The 17,525-nt window shown below is 37.9% G+C and overlaps 1 protein-coding gene across 2 annotated transcripts in view; it reads right to left on the reverse strand.

Moving 5' to 3' along the window:
* The window catches only part of kifap3a (kinesin-associated protein 3a), a 224,797-nt gene that overhangs the window by 71,791 nt on the left and 135,481 nt on the right, over positions 1–17,525 (reverse strand). For both annotated transcript variants that reach the window (XM_060829756.1, XM_060829757.1), the window contains exons 11-14: positions 16,218–16,318; positions 10,568–10,676; positions 6,821–6,933; positions 3,644–3,809 (exon numbers count right to left, since the gene is read on the reverse strand). In XM_060829756.1, coding sequence (XP_060685739.1) covers positions 3,644–3,809; positions 6,821–6,933; positions 10,568–10,676; positions 16,218–16,318 — 489 coding nt within the window. The remainder of the gene's footprint in view (positions 1–3,643; positions 3,810–6,820; positions 6,934–10,567; positions 10,677–16,217; positions 16,319–17,525) is intronic.

Here is a 17,525-nt window from a genome sequence, read left to right on the forward strand (position 1 = left end):
CGGCACTCACCCAACAGCGGAAACATGTTTCCTGCCTCCAGAGTGTCCAACACTTTAATAATCTTATTTGTCTCAATCAGATCCCCTCTCAGTCTTCTAAACTCAAGGATATACAAGCCCAGTCGCTCCAGTCTTTCACCGTAAGGTAGTCCCACCATTCCAGGAATTGACCTCGTAGGATCAAGAACGAGAGGGCACAGATTTAAATTGATTTGCAAAAGAATGATACTCACACATTGAGTGTCAGGTCCACAATTAACTACCTGGAAGCATGGTGCAGACAGGTTCAACTGAGGTACCCAAGAGAGTGCTCATGATCACTTGAATAAAAACAATGCACAAGGATTTTGAGAAAATGCAGGAGATTGACACAATGCCATTCATTTGATGTGCCAGTGCAGACACATTGGAGTGTGTTGCCTCCTTCTGTGCTGTGACACTATTCTGATTCTGTGGTAAAGGGGAAGTCTGACTGAGGTCCAAACCAGAAAACAAAAAGTGGCAGGAAAAAAAGTTAAGACAGCAAGCATCTGTTTCTATCTCATGCTTTGTTTTATCGCCATGCAAATTCTGTCTGAGAACTACTGAGTGTATGATGGCAACTGTATTTCTCTCAAATTTTCTCTCCAACAAGAGCGAGCAAAAGAACACAACTAGGACACCCAAGCATTCCAGCATCCACAATAGAAGTGAAAACAATCTACCATATAAGACAGAACTCTGCAGATTTCAAGTATCACAGCATGGCTCGTAGTAGCTGTCTAATATTTAAGTCAGAAAGGTACACTTTCAAATTCATTTGCAGTGACTTCAGCACATGTAGTTTTACACTGCAATAACTGAATGCTTTACTGGTGAAGGGGCTGCTTTATTTACAATATGTTAAATCACATATTTAAGCAGATAAACAAAAATTCTCATAGTACTTCTCAAAGAATAAAGGAACAATTATTCTCATTCAAACATTACCACAGATTAACTGGCCTTTTGCATATTTTATGCTTCATAGCATTTTAACATGCACAGATTGGCTGCCAAGTGATAATAGATAATAATATGTCTGAAATTTACAATTGCTCTGCTGACATTTTAAGCATATAAAATATTCATAGAAATATTCATTTTCTGCCTTCTGCCCCAGAAATGTTCACATAAAAGCAAAATATTAATAGGGAAAAATAATTACAATGGTCTAATGAGATGCACAAAACAGATGGCAGATGGAATCTCCAGACTCTAAACATTAACTCTGCTTTTTTCCCCACAGATACTCAGAGACCTGCTGAGTTTAGCCACCAATTTCAGTTTTGTTTCCAATCTCCAGAACTGCAGTTCTTTAGTTTATTTAAGATAAAAGCTTACAGTATTTACAAATTAAGGAGTCCTCGATTTGAGAAAGCTGAACCTGAGAACACAGGATTCCTGATGAAGGGCTCCTGCCTGAAACATCAATTTTCTTGCTCTTCTGATGCTGCCTGACCTGCTGTGCATTTCTAGCACCACTCTAATCCTGGTCCATATTTCAACACAATCACAACAAGGTGCACCATTTTCCTTAAATTGAGCTACCAGATATTCCTGGAAAATCTTTAATAAACGCATGTCATACAGGAGCTCACAGGTAGTTTCCAAATAGTGGAACATTCTTCCTGGTCGGTTTTCTGTTTTATTTTCCATTACAGTCATGTATATCTTTTATGATCAAGCCAACGCTCAACAAAGCCACTTAAAATAACAAACTTCTCCGCCCAATAAAGGAAAAGATACTAGAGGAGTTTACACTTGTATAAATAAATTAAACTGAAGGTATTTGGTTTTAACAGTAATTTTACGTAAATGTGAAAGTAAAGCATTAATATGATTAAGAATTTACAGAAAATGAAATGGAAAATTATAAATTGAATCTCTCTTCTGAACAGGAATTAACTATGAGAGAAAGCTTTGAGATTCTGACACACGAATTACAGAATTACTAAGAATTATTAGTCGAAAAAATATAAGCAGAATATTGTTCAGATGATCAACGTGCACTAGCTGTTACAGTGCTGAATTTATTTCTTATTATCAAAAGAGTCATATTGTAGGAAACATCTATGCAATTAACAGAATGCCTGATAAACCTCATTATGACTATTTTAGAAAATAAGCCAGTTGCCCTCATTGAGTAATCTAAAATGTATCAAAGATGTCAATGCATCAACATGGAGAAGAGTAAGGACATCTCAGTCACAAATTAAGGCACCTGGTTAAGCATTGGTACAGAATGCAACTGTGAGACACCTCCTAGTGGATAAAAGGTAGTGTAAATCTTGAAAGGGACCACAAATTAAGCCCAGCAGACATAAATTATTTGTGATCAGAAACAAAGGATTAAATGGATCAAATTCCAAAAGAAAGTATTCTAACTCATGTCAAGAATTAAATTTTGTCCTTTTCTGAAGAAAACTAAATTAAAATGAAGAGTTTGGAAAGCAATTCCATTTTTATTTAGAGTTTCAATTTTTTAAAGAAATGCCATTAGTATGGTTTCCATGTTCCTCCTTTATACCTTAGGAACTCTTCAAAATTTGTCAACAATACTAATTATGACCAAACATTTTACTAGAAAAATCATGATCATGATCCCACAAAGACATTCCTCACTACAGCTCCAAATGGATAATCATGTTGCTGTTCCAGGAGATGAACACAACTATACAACGGAAAGGGTTTTTATCTTGCAGAAATTCATCTAGAAAAGTGTTATGGGCAGCTAATGTACTTGGTGTGACATAAAATATAGGCAAATATTTGGATGAGCTGATAATTAATAGAAGGTAGAAGGTGGAGGCTAGCTTGGATAGCATTTTAAAAGTAAAGTCTGAAGATGCCAAAGGCATTGATGGATGAAAGTTTCAGTAATGGACAAACTGAGGTAGGGTTGCACAATAACATGTTATGAGTATGGAAGAAGGCAGTCTCCATGATGGAGAAAACATAGGTTTGGTGTTCAGCTCGAGGTCAAAAGGATGCTGATATTGTAGAAAGGTAGAGTTTGGCTTGAGACCATAGCTAATGGATTAGGAGCAATGGAGTATAGTTTCACACTGGGCTCAAAAAATACTCATATTTAACTATAGCAAATATAAATTCAAATATAACAGTGAAACAAAGACATTGATTGAATTGAGAAATCACCCAGAAGAAAGAGACAGATGCCAGCGCACACATGAAATCGGTTCCATGCTGGTGGTTGATGTGTCTTGGACTAGATTGTAGATAAGAAAAAGCAGATGGCCAGGGAGAGGAGATTAAATAGCCAGACAGTTAGCAGCATTTCACATAAAACAGGAGCTGGGTCTCATGGACAAAATGGGCTTGAAAGGATATGAGGGAAGTTACAGAAATACCAAGGCTCAGGACTTGGACAAAATGAGTCTTGTAAGAGGTTCAGCTTTGTTGGAAAAAAGAAAGAATAACTTATTTATTTTTTCAATGGAAATTAAATATGTTTGTCTGTTTTCTGCAATACTGAAATACCCAATGGGTCCAAATTACACTTAACCAACACCAAAAATGTGGTTTGCAATTAATAAACCCCTTAACTAAATTTTATAACAATGTTTTCACCTAGTAGTTGGTGTAATCCACTCCATCAACAAACCTGGTTTCAATTTATCCTTCAGGAATGGAACCAAGTTGTACTCCTTCAGAACAAGCTCCCAGTCCAGATCTGGAACTGTAAGATTAGCAAGTGTTCCAAGGCACTCTATAACAAACTCTTCAGATTCATTACTATTGATCTGAGCTGCCAAGTCCCCAACGTAATCCTGAAAGACAGTAAAATGTTCATGGTTTATTTTGTTTCGATCCTAACAATTACACATTAAAAAATTAAAACTTCATATCATGCAACGAACCTTGCTGAGTATCATAGCACACTGGTAAAGTAAAATTTTGGCAATTCATGCATTTAAGCAATCAATTTGCAAGAACTGCAGTACATTATTCAAGGTACTTTTTTTCAAAAAGCTGAATTAGTAATTAGGGCTGTAAATATTGTGTTAAAAGTACTCATTTATTAAAATTATTTCAGTAAGCCACAAATGTTATCAGGTGTGTGTACTAACATTTATATACAGATGCAATTCTCTCAGCACTGCAATTTAAATTATATTCAGAAAAGATGAAAAAATACAATGGGTAAATTTACAAAAGCTATAGAACGTCTTATGCAATTTCCTCAAATATGACAAAAGCCTTTCCAAAAGAAATTTCACTCTTCTGTAGCATTTTTTCCAATTTTTTTAAAATGTTAAATGGGATATATTAGTGGCAATATCAACACTAATGGATTGATGGCTTACTATTTGATATTCCTTGTCAAAATGGGAATCCAGGCTCAATACCCAAAAGCCAGTTTTATTATCAAAAATGAGGGCCATAAATTTAATAGTGTTAATGTTTTTAAACTTAACCACTAATCAGAAGTATTAAGATGTCACATTACAATAACTTCATCTCAGCATCTATAAGCACATTTTTCACAGCTTGTGTCTGGTACTCAAATCTACCTGAAACAAAAACAGAAACTGCTGAAAAAACCAGCTGGTCTGGCAGCAGCTGTGGGAAGAAAGCAAAGTGAACATTTTGAGTCCAGTCACTCTTCATCTGAACTATTAGTAGCTGAGAAGAACTGATGTTTATGTAGAAGCCAGGGATTTGGCGAAGGGAGGGGGTGGCACGGGGCAGAGGAAGGAGGAGAGGGGTGAGCAGATAGTTGAAAACAGAACCCAGAGAGATAGATATATGAAGGCAGTATGTAAACAAGGAGATAACTTATAGCATGCCAGTAAAGAAGTGCTGAACAAGAGATAATAAGCATTAAGAGTGAGAAAATGAGTTAGCTGTGCTGAATGCAATTCATATCGTGTGATATGGGCCTAGAAGTACATGTGAGATGGATGACTGAACTAATAGTAACCCATGTCATAACAGGACTGTACAAGAGGTAGGTAAACAAACCAGAAGGATGGAATCAGACTCTAAAGTTATCGAACTCAATATTGAGTTCTAGAAGCTGAAGAGACCCCAAGCAGAAATTAGATTTTTTTTTAGCTTTATTTATGAGTGGTCATTACATTCTTGCCTAGATACAAAAAGAGAAATTCTCTCAAAAAGAGAAAAGGAAAAGGCAGAAATGTGTAACACTTCCAATAATTTTCAAGAAATTACCACTGCCTGGATTTGCCAGCACTCAATTAGGAAATAGAAGCAACTCTAGTTTTGATTATCTGCTGCGACTGTAGCCTGGAGGTTCTAATCACAACTTTAATTGTTGTGGTTTATGGTCTATGTGAAGTTCAACTTGAGGATTAATGTTAAACATTCCCTGCCAGGGTAAGCTTTTGGGATGCATTCTGGAACTCATACATATGATTTGTTTTCCATTAACTAAATTAATGCAAAATAGAATCCTACTGTGAAAGGAAGTGACTAGGATAGCAAGTAATCAATGTGGTTTAACGTGACTGTTGTGAATTATAGAATGAGTACCTGTCTTGGTTGCTTACGACTTGAAATGAATCACTGATTCTCATAAAGGCTCATGTTAAAACTGGAGAGAAGTTCCATCGGATATTTCATGCCCGGAAAAACAACGGACAAGTTGAAATAACGTACTGGCTTAAACAACTTGCAAAATAAAATACAACAAATAACAAAGGCACAGAAAACCTTATGTTGGAATGGCGCACATTCTAAATGCCATTCATAAATAATACATTTTTCTATGTTTGTTTTCAGCAATGGGGAATTAATAAGGGGATTAGTTTCAATTACTACATTTATGCACCGATGGTTTATAATTGTTTACTGGCAGCTAAAGTCTATTTACTTGTAATAAATAGTTTTTGTTAAATATATAAATCTAGCCGGTGCTTTCTGTCAAGCTAGAAAACAGGCAAATTTGGACATCTTGTGTGCTTTTCAAAGTCTCTAACTTTCGTGATGAGTTTGGAAAGAGCCAGGCTTGATTTCCAGTGTGCTATCCTTATGAGGTGTGGCACCTGTACGGAGATAATGAGCTCCACCTGATGGTAGACGCTGGTTAGTTCTGGACTTCAGCTGCTACCTATACCAAGCAATGTCTGCCATTCCTTGGTGCCTGGTTAATTAAAGATTTATTCAGTTGGGTGAAATTATCACATTTATTGATAGTCTTCACATTTACCGTGCATGTCCCTATGTTTTCACCTTCTGAAGTATCACCTGATAGAATTAGACTTCACAGTTTAAACTGCTCCCTCCCCACCAGAATACAAGAGGTTTATTGTCACAGCATTCACAATTGTTACATCAATTACCAAACTTAATCTCCTGTGGTAAGTTAATGGACAAGTAATGTATAAATTTAGCACATTCGTAAAATTTATATACTGGCTAAGAGGGAAATGGCTCTGGATCTGCTTTCTTTCCCCTCAAGTTTGCCCTAATTATCAGTGCTATCCCCAATCATGCAAAGAATGAAATAGATCAAAAGACAATGGTAATTATCAGCACATTTGTTAATTATGTTGTCCATTACTCTATAAGGGACAGGAGACAATATCTAGTCATCAAGATCTAATCTAATCTAATTTGTACCCTTATGCTCAAATACTGGATTCAAAACAACTGCATGACTGAAACAAGTGCTGCTAAATTAGTCCTTTTCAAAAAAAATTACAAACAGGTCTATCACATGTATTTGATTTAAAGTCATACAGATGCACACAAAAAAAACAAAAACCCACAAGGACTGTTCCTAATTAATCCAAGTTGATCATTTTACAGTACTTACAATGAATAGATTTTTGGTTTGACCCTCATGTTGAGAAATGTTCCTGATCATTTTCATCAGTAGTGAATCTTTGAATTTGAAGGCTCGTTTCATTAACATTTTCAGGCCATTTCCTAAAAGGTATATTGATCACCATCAGTCACATAATAAGATTAGACATATACCCACTTTACACTACTGATTAACTATGCTTCATGTCAATTATTTAATACTGCAAGTAAACAGAAATAACTACAACTCAAATCAAACAAGTACAAATGTTAATTCCATCAATTTAAAAATGGGCATGAATAAAAATAGAAGCTAACATGTAAACATTTTAAAAATACAAAATTACTTAAAATGGACTATCATATTTGTCTGTAAATGGAATTCCATACTGATTCCATCTGATAATATCAAATCAGAAAATATCACAAACACAAAGTATACTGTGAAAAAATTCATGGGGCTCCAGCATATTAAAGAAATACTAACAAGGTAAAGTTCAAGTTGTCCATAGATTACTTGTTCAAAAGGAGTCTATTACTGATGGCTGTACCCTCATGCAATATTATGATAGAAAGTGCTCTTGTATGTTTAAATATAATTCAAAGCAAAATGCACGATAAGCTCAAAGAAGGAAAGGTCAGAACCAGTAAGAGAATTCTAGGTTTGAGATGCAAGTAATATTTGCAATGCTGTCCTACATTTTGTGTGTTGTAGTTGATCCCAAGCTAAGTTTCCTACCACAAATCTGCACTATCACTAAGACCATCCAACAGCATCTTTGTCTCATCTGCTACTGAAACTCTCATCCATGTGTTATTTTCAGACCTGACCATTCCAATGTTTTATTGCCTTGTAGTCCTACTTCTCCCCTGCACAAACATTGGATTCAAGAGTGTTGCCATCCTTCAGGGGCACCCATCACTCAAAGTCTGTAATTAACTCCTCTTATTCTCATTTACAAATTTATTACAGGTGTCACCTCTTCCTATCTCTGCAAACTTGTTCAGCCAACAGCATCACATTCAAGCTCACTTTATTCATTAATACTAGGTTCCCATTCATTCATAACTCTTTACTAACCTGTTATTTACTATAATACAGTTTAATTCATTCATTCATAAAACCATGGTTCTATAGAATCCAAATTTAAAAACAACCCTTTCAAGCCCATTACTGTATTTTCACACCTTATCAGCCCTTGATATAAGCACTGTTAACCTCTGAATAAATGTAGCATACAGAACAATACCATCCCCATCAAGTTTTTACAAAACATTATAATATTAATTCGTTCTTACCAACCATCTCCTGGACCTGAATAGCTAAGTACCTGTTAAATACCTTTTAACTGGGCCATTACCTCTTTAAGAAACTAACTGACAAAACAGGGTTTTCCATGAAACTGCATGAATGACTGAAACTCATACTGGCAAATAGTAAATAAATCCCACAACTTTAAACTTATATGAGCACATAGACCTTACATTAATAAATGTTAGTAAAAATGTTAAAGACAAAAGGACTAACACCTAATTCAATTCCCAACTCAGACGACTGACTGTGTGGAGTTTGCACGTTCTTCCCGTGTCTGCGTGGGTTTCCTCCGGGTGCTCCAGTTTCCTCCCACAGTCCAAAGATGTGCGGGTCAGGTGAATTGGCCATGCTAAATTGCCCATAGTGTTAGGTAAGGGGTAAATGTAAGGGTATGGGTGGGTTGCGCTTCGGCGGATCGGTGTGGACTTGTTGGGCCGAAGGGCCTGTTTCCACACTGTAAGTAATCTCATCTAATCTAATTGTGCAAGCAGACTGGACAGACATCCCATCAGAAGTAACATATGTTTTAACCCATTTCCTGTCTCCTAGGACAGAAGCCCTTCAAACATTTATGTACTGTGGATAAAAAAAAGTAACACTATAGTAATTAAATTTTAACATATATAAGAATAGTGTATAAAGGGGCTCTTGTAAGCACTGCATTTCGGGATTCTATCGCCACCTCGAACTTGTGCTGTGACTGCTGACAAAAAGAAGCTATTTTCATCACTCATTATTCTGGTCATTATTTGAACACGAACCTACAATAGCCATGTAAAGAATATGTCCTTTGCAAACAAAGATTACTTATAAGCATTCTGCCTTTGTCAACTAAACAAAACCTATGAGGACAATTGTGGGTGCACAGTGGTTAGCACTGCTGCCTCACAGTGCCAGAGACCCGGGTTCAATTCCTGCTTCGGGCAACTGTCTGTGGAGTTTGCACATTCTCCCTGTGTCTGCGTGGGTTTCCTCCAGGTGCTCCGGTTTCCTCCCACAGTCCAAAGATGTGCAGGTCAGGTGAATTGGCCATGCTAAATTGCACATGTTAAATTGCCCGTAATGTTAGGTGCATTAGTTAAGGGTAAATATAAGGTAAGGGAATGGGTTTGGGTGGGTTACTCTTCGGAGGGTCGGTGTGGACTTGTTGGGCTGAAGGGCCTGTTTCCATACTGTAGTGAATCTAATCTATTCCTTGTTGCATTCTCCCTTGACAAAACTGGTTTCAATTTGAATGAAAATAAGGGGTTAACAACATGCTCCCTCATGCATTCTGTACAAGAGTTAATTTGCCAATCAACCAGTACTCTCCTCTCACTCACTATATGTACACACATTGCTGTTCCCTTTGATGTATGGTAATTCTTGTAATTCTATCCTGATGACTGCAAAACCAAAATTCTGACAGCAGATTCTTTTTACAGTTAAAAAAGTAAAAAGAAAGATTTGCAGATTCCAAGTAAAGTCTATTAGTCCATATCTCATCAGTTAAACTAACCGGAAAGGTTATACTCATAATATTTTAAGCAATTAAAAGGCAGGGACAAGTTATACTTAAGTGACCCAAAGTTCTAAAACCTCAATTCACAGAATGCTTCTGAAGGTGATACTGGAATGTAGATTGAATAATGAATTCTGCAATTGAAGTCATTATCAGACAGAGAACTGCAGCCCAGAACATGTGATTCTGTTAGTTAAGAGTCACAGGACAAGTTGTTGCATTTTGAATCTGTGAACATTCGATACTTTAATATCAAATGGAAACAAACTCATTTTCAATAAATTAAAATGTAACATTCCTTTGATGTCAAAAGTGTTTGGGAATACTAAAGGATCTTCTGACCACTTAATAAGCTTTACTTGATATCAGAGCTGAAACTGTGTTGCTGGAAAAGCGCAGCAGGTCAGGCAGCATCCAAGGAACAGGAGAATCGACGTTTCGGACATGAGCTCTTCTTCAGGAAGGCTTATGCCCGAAACGTCGATTCTCCTGCTCCTTGGATGCTGCCTGACCCGCTGTGCTTTTCCAGCAACACATTTTCAGCTCTGATCTCCAGCATCTGCAGTCCTCACTTTCTTCTTACTTCTTATCATACCATGTTTACACGCAAGTGACATGGTATCAAAGAATTGTCTCAATTATGAATCAAATCATAGTATTACAAGAATCAGCGATTTCTTTTGTGGGGGCAGGCTGACTGAGAGCTGTCCAAGTTATATTATCACTTCATCATTGGATTTTCTAAATATTTTCATTGTGGCACAATAGAAATATAGTTGCACCTTCAATCTATTTCTCTCTAATATCACGTATTTAAAAATCATAATTATGAACAAAAGTTGCAGAAGTAGAAACAAAATCTACGATTATACTCACTCCAACCGGAGTTCAAAAGTTAGGATTCTGTCACACTAAGTATCAGATTTCAAATAGTTTCTTACCTTCACAGATCAGTTGTGCATTTCTTTTGTTAGAAGCTAGGTTAATACAAAAGGATATTAATTCCATATCAATGTGCTCCTCTGCACATTCAAACAACATCTTCATCAACTGGCAATAGAATAGCACAAAAACATATCAGTTTCTGCAATTACTCTTCAATGTTCAAACATTACTACACCTGCTCAGCTACTCACATATATTCACAGCTGTTTTCTTTTAAGAAACAAATCACGATTGGTATTATCTTTTCAGACAAACTGCAATGCTCCGTTACACTGTAGTTTGATAGCTATTCAAAATTAAGTTAAATTAACCTATCCATTGAGAAAAATGACATGGATAAATTAGCTGCCACTTCAAACCTGCCTGATATCACACTCCAACAATTTAAATCGAAAATACATCAGGGAATCCAACAAAATGAGAAGCCAATCTAATCAGCAGATTAAAGTAAAATTTCTTTTTGAAGTCTCAGTTAGTTGAACCATTAAATATCAACAAGTTATTGAAATTTCATTCCTAATAAAATCATTGTTGAACTTGCAAGCATCACTGCATCCCTTTTCAAATCGGCCCTGAGGAATCCCTGTAAAAGCACGATGATTCATTTGAGTGGTACAGGATGCTGATCAGCTTGCGAGTTGTAGATAAGACATATCTGACAACTTGACTGCCTGAATCATTCCGAGAAATCCAGTGGACAAGCTTGTATGATGCTACGTCTCACAGAGCAGGAATATCCATGTTCAACACCAGGTCAATGCCAAGTTAATGGATCTCCACACAATAAGAGTGCTGCAAATGGCATTAGCATGACTGCAAAAATGTACCCCTATGGAAGCTGAAAGAAGTATAATGAGACACGGCTTTGAGGCCTTCCATTGTTAAGTAGCCTCAAAATATATGTTGCCTGAGCTCATTTGTGAAAACTTTGCAATATTCTGCCAGAGTCAGACGAGTCACACCTTAATAAGGGTAAGAGGTTTGAGGAGGAAAGAGAATACAGAGCGAAAGGAAAATTGACTTTAAAAATGCAGTGTAATTATGCTTGAAAAATTAAGAGCAAATAGAATGACTATTCAATAAAGTCACAATATTTTACAAAAAAATTACTTTTCATGCAAAATTCGACTGCCAGATTATGTACTTTGGAACATAAGTCCATTTCAACTTCAAATACTGGGTATAGTTCAACTTACAACTGAGGTCAAATATGGCAAAGCACTTACATTTCAATAATTACTACAAATCCAAGTCTGCGGCCGAAGTGTTGTTATAGTTTCAAAACTTCACTGCTTATTCAAAAATTAACAGCAGTCTCGTCACATCACTAAGTTGATTATAGCTTCAGCAAGTATATCTCCCTTAAATGTGCTTACTGTCATCAGTAACATTTTTTTTGAAAAACCGGAAGGCATTTAGATGTTGAAACTAACTTGAAGAAGCGGTGGTATTCCTTCAGACAATTCCCATATTGAGTATCAGATACCATAGTCCCAGGCTAAAATCACTGCGTCTAGACTCTCTGGCACCTGCCTTCACTTATTTACCAGCAACCAGAGGCCTACTCTACACTCTCCACATCCACACACCTTCCCCTCAAACATCTTTGAATGATTACAGCAAAAAACTTGCTTTCCTCTAGAATCACTATCTTGACCAATGACGCCCAAACTCACTGTTTGATTCGATCAAGCTGCTTATGAAATTCGGCAGATAATGACTTCAAAGAGCAAAGGGCACTATATGAAAGGACCTCTGGCAGCATTCCATTAGGGCAGGAAAAAAAATGAAAGATCAAAGGGTATTTATCAAAACAATAGTTTTTAAAAAGATTGTAAAGCAAGGAAGCAGAATGTTTCATGCTAAAACTGCTTTTACATTGCATCATTACATCAGTGAAAGCAACTGGTGAGACAGGAGGGGTTTGGAGTGGGTTTGGGGGTGGATGGTAGTACCTGAGGAAGTTTGATGCATGAAAAACAATGCTATTCTGACCTTTAATGAAAATAAGTTATTCAAAAGAACTGGGGAGCTGTAGCCATGGAAATTGGAGCCTGAAAACATTAACTAGGTGAGCAGGTAGGTGAATGACACCTGAATTTGAAATTTTATTTCTCTCAATGCATGACAGAGCAGTTTAACTGATGCTAGGTAGATATGAATTGTATAAATCTTATACTTAATTAGTTAAACCACTTGCTACAACTATGTTAAACAAGCAATCTCATGGTCAGCCATATCTTCCATTTTTCATTATCACCAAGCAGGTGATAAAATCTTGGTGAGATCACACATGGAATACTGTGTACAGCACAAGTCTCCTTATTATATATAAATGCAATGGAAACAGTTCAGAGAAAGCCCATTAGACAAATATCTAGAAAGGCTGGGCTTGTATTTACAGGAGCTTAGAACAGTAAGAAGCGACTTTACTTAAACATGTAAAATCTCAAGGAGTTTTGACAGGATGGATGTGGAAAGGAGAATCCAGAGGAGGGCTTTCTAATAGGTTGTTACCTCAGTGGATCACCAGACAGGATTTTGGGGTCACATGCTCCGAAGCAGCAATGGCTGCTGTAGAGCTCAGACAGATTCCCTTTAAAATGCACACTTTTTTCCACAGGTGGCCTGTCTAATCAATGCCTCATTGAGGCCTGATTCTTGCTGTTTGAAATGGTTGGTGCTCATTCTGTCAGCCTTCTCATCACCTGCCCCACAAGATAGAACCCTTCCTATTCATGTACCTATCCAGATGCCTTTAAAATGCTGCCATTGTACCAACCATCACCACTTCCTTTGGTAAGTCATTCCATACATGTAACACCCTGTGTAAAAAAAATTGTTCCTCAGATCCCTTTCAATCTTTCTTCTCTCATCTTAAACCTATGCTCTCTCATTTTGGACTCCTTTGCCCTGGGAAAATTGTTCCTTATAATTTTATAAACTTCTAGAAAGTCAGTCCTCAGCCGCCAATGCTCCAGGGAAAATAGCTTCAGCCTATTCAGCATCTCCCTATTGTTCAAACCCTACAACCCCGGCAGCATCTGTCAATCTTTCCTGAACCCTTTCAACTTAATAACATCTTTCCTATAGCAGGGAAACCAGAATTGTTTGCAGTATTCCAAATATGACATAACCAATGTCCTGTACAGCCACAACATGACATCCCAATTCCTATACTCAACGCATTGACCAATAAAGGCAAGCCTACTAAATGCCTTCGTCACTACCCTATCTACCTGTGATTCCACTTGCAAATAACAATGAACCTCCACTCCAAGGTCTCTTTGTTCAGCAAAACTCCCCAAGACCCAACCATTAAGTGTAGACATCCTGCCCTGATTTGCCTTACCAAAATGCAACAATTTCAACAATGATTGAAAAATCAGTCTACAGAGGAACCTCAATTATCCAAAGATGATCTCAAGGTCCCAATGGAAACATTATGTCGGAGACGTTTTTCCAACACTTATCATGTCTGTTATTTGCAGTGATTAGAAGTGAACTCGGCTTACTGAAATGCTGCTGAGAACAGTTCTGGACATCGATGGGAGCCCAGGCACTGTCTCCAAATGACTGGAGAGCAAAGGTGGAACCTGTCAACAAGTTGCAGTAAAAAGTTGTGTGCGCATGTACTATTTGGACACACACACACAATTCCCAAAGGCAGCAGCAGTTTTACTGTTGGTGTCCGGTCCAGCTGCCCTGTGGGGGGAGCACGGCAGCTGGGTCGAAGTCGGGTTGGAAATGGGGGCGGACGGTGGGGGGGTGCAGTGCTAGGGGCGTGCAGGGGGCAGGGTTGGAGACAGACAGGGGGCAGTGTTGGATGGGGTTGGAGACAGGTGGGGGGGGGATTTGATGGAGTTGGGGGGTGGGCAGATGAGGGCCAGTTCTGGACGGTGTTGGGGGGGAAGACGGGGGGGGGCAACCTGGAGGCGGACAGGATGGCGGTGTTGGATGGGGTCGAGGGGAGGGCAGGGGCACGTGGACAGGGGCAGTGTTGGACAGGGTTGGGGGGCGGGCGGGGTGCGGAAACGGGCGAGGTGGGGGCAGATCTGGGGGCAGTGTCGCACCGTGGGGGGTGGGGGGGTGCTCACACACAGTGTGCTACTGCCTTATCGCACGAGCAGGGAACAGACGTAACAGAAAACTCCGAGCCCCATAGGAAAGGCATTGAATCAATTAACTGAATAATCAAACAGTGCCCACCCATCTCATTCAGATAATCGAGGTTCCTTTGCATTTACATTGAGATAAATAAATTAACAAACTGTAATAATTGAACATAATAACACAGTAAACTTTGTGGTATTATTTGTGGCATATCATTTTTGCCGGTTAATCGAGTATGCCTATTCATAAGATGCCGGCTAAAACAAAATTTTCTGATTAGGAGAAATATGGGTCCGACACCAACCTCTGGGAAATTCTGCAACAAATTTCAGCCCAAAGAAAAATCATTGATCATTATACCCTGTTTCCTATCACTCAGTCAATTTATATCCACAGAGAAGTTAACTGTTTCCTTCTCTCCACTGATGCTGCCAAATCTGCTGTTTGTAAAGCTTTTAAAAAAAAATTAGACCAGTCAGTCCTTTAGGAACAGGGACCTAATCCAGAATGTATCAGAGAGCAGACACTCCTAACATGCTAGTGGCAAGATGTGAATGTGCTGTGGGGTTTACGACTATGAGAATCACTATTCAAGGTCATGAACTTGTTTTTATTTAGGATAATCAGGGATTGATTTTGCTTTATAAAACACAAAGATTAGAAATTTTTGACTAGTTTTGATGAAAATCTAAGGGCGGTCAGAAGCACAACATAGTATCTCTCCTTATAGGAACATAGGACAATGCAGGGAATAAGTTACTTGTAGAATGTTAGTTTATGCAACTGCCAAACCAGAAATGTTAGTTTAAAATTTGTAGAATATTAAAAGCACTGACAAAGTTTAAGCTTTGATTCTGAGAGTATTCATATTAAACTTCACAGCTCACAGCAAAGAGCTGGGAACAATCAGTTGTGTGGAACTTAAGAATTTGAGATAGATTAATATTTTCTCTGGGTGTGAAACTGGAGTGATGGTGCTAGAGAAGAACCGAGATGTTGGATCAGTGCCTTAAGATCTTTTAAACTGTGTTTAGATTGGTTTATGCTTTCTAAAAGAAATTTTGTTTTTATTGTTGATGAAAATCTGCAATCTAGTATGTTTTTGAACACATCGTTAAATAACAAAATAACATATTTTGCTTAATAACATATCAAGCCAGGTTTGGTTCTGGAATCTGACTTGTCCAGAAGTAATATCAGCTGAATCATTAGAAAGTAGATTGGAAGAAACACAGAAATCATTCACATAATGTATGAATATATTTACCTCCTGATGAAGGGCTTTTGCCCGAAATGTCGATTTCCCTGCTCCTCGGATGCTGCCTGACCTGTTGTGCCTTTCCAGCACCACTCTATTCTTGACACTAATCTCCAGCATCTGCAGTCCTCTCTTTCACCTATATTTCCCTTCAGTCATATTTTTGAAATGATCTGATATATATTTTAATAGTACGATTTTCCATTGTCCATTGGTTAAAAGTATTAAACCTAAGGTTCATTTAGTTGGTTTTATGGTCAAGAAGCTATTTTTACCTGTGGAATACAATCTGTGTACGCAAACATTGATTTGAAGCGATCATCCATGGTGACATGGTACAGAATACACATCACTATTTGTCTATGGCTTTCAATTCCTGGAAAAGAAAAGAAATACAATGGTGTTGTCAACTGTATCAAAATCTCAGGCATTTTCCCCTTGCAAATACTTTCCAAGATAAACATCAAAGAACTTGAAAAACCTCTGAAAAGTTTATATCTCAACTCCTGTGCTCTTAGCAGAGTTTTGATTCATGTAGCACCCAGTTCTAGACATCCCACAAAGATTTCATGGCTGTTATTTGGTTCATGATTAGATGTCATTAAGAGATTACGTCTACATATACTCATTACGTGGAGGTGCCGGTGTTGGACTGGAGTGGACAAAGTTAAAAATCTCAAAACACCAGGCTATAGTCCAACAGGTTTAATTCAAATTACTAGCTTTCGTAGCACTGCTCCTTCATCATGTAGCTGTGGTGCAGGATCATAGACACAGAATTTATAGCAAAAGTTCACAATGTCATGCAACTGAAGAGATAAATTGAACAAACCTAGATTGGTGTCAAGTCTTTCATCTTTTAGAATTGGTTGCAGGTTTTGGTTCATTAATATGTAAATTACAGAATTTCTTTCAAGTCACATTCTCAAAATAACAAGTTTTTATTTTAAAAAAATGACATCTCAGCTCAGACAATGCATTGGAGGTGTGAGGTTAGATTCTGTCTGTATCCCAATCATGAATCAGATTGGTTCTATTTCAAAAATAGGAATTTATAAACTGTTAAATGAATTGACTGCCTGCAGATGTGTGCTTTTTCAGCAAAATAGAATGTATCTGCAAATACAATTCTGCAAATGCAAATTCACCCCCATAGATGTGTGTGTGTGTTTAGGGGGAGAGTGCATGTATGTGAGTACATTTGAGTGCTTGGTAGAATGTGGCATAGTATAAGCCTGTGAGAGAGTGTATGTGGGTATGGCTGGAGTGGGAGGTTCAGTACCCAAGAGGATGGCTTCAACCAGGAAATTGGATTCATGTCACACTACCAGTGACCCCACTAAACTATACACTCACAAGCACACACACTCACTTACTCGCACTCATGCAGACCTTCTCTCATAAACATGCTCTCTTATACACACATATACACCCAGATATTCTCACCCACACACATGCCCTTCACAGGCTTATACTCAATCACAGACACACACAACCATGCACGCACAAACGCATACTCCCATGTGCATACACACACAGTCTCTCATGCACGCAAACACAAAGTCTACGGGGCAAATTTGTAT

The sequence above is a fragment of the Hemiscyllium ocellatum genome, chromosome 9 (genome assembly GCF_020745735.1).
Source record: "Hemiscyllium ocellatum isolate sHemOce1 chromosome 9, sHemOce1.pat.X.cur, whole genome shotgun sequence".
Lineage (NCBI taxonomy): Eukaryota > Metazoa > Chordata > Chondrichthyes > Orectolobiformes > Hemiscylliidae > Hemiscyllium > Hemiscyllium ocellatum.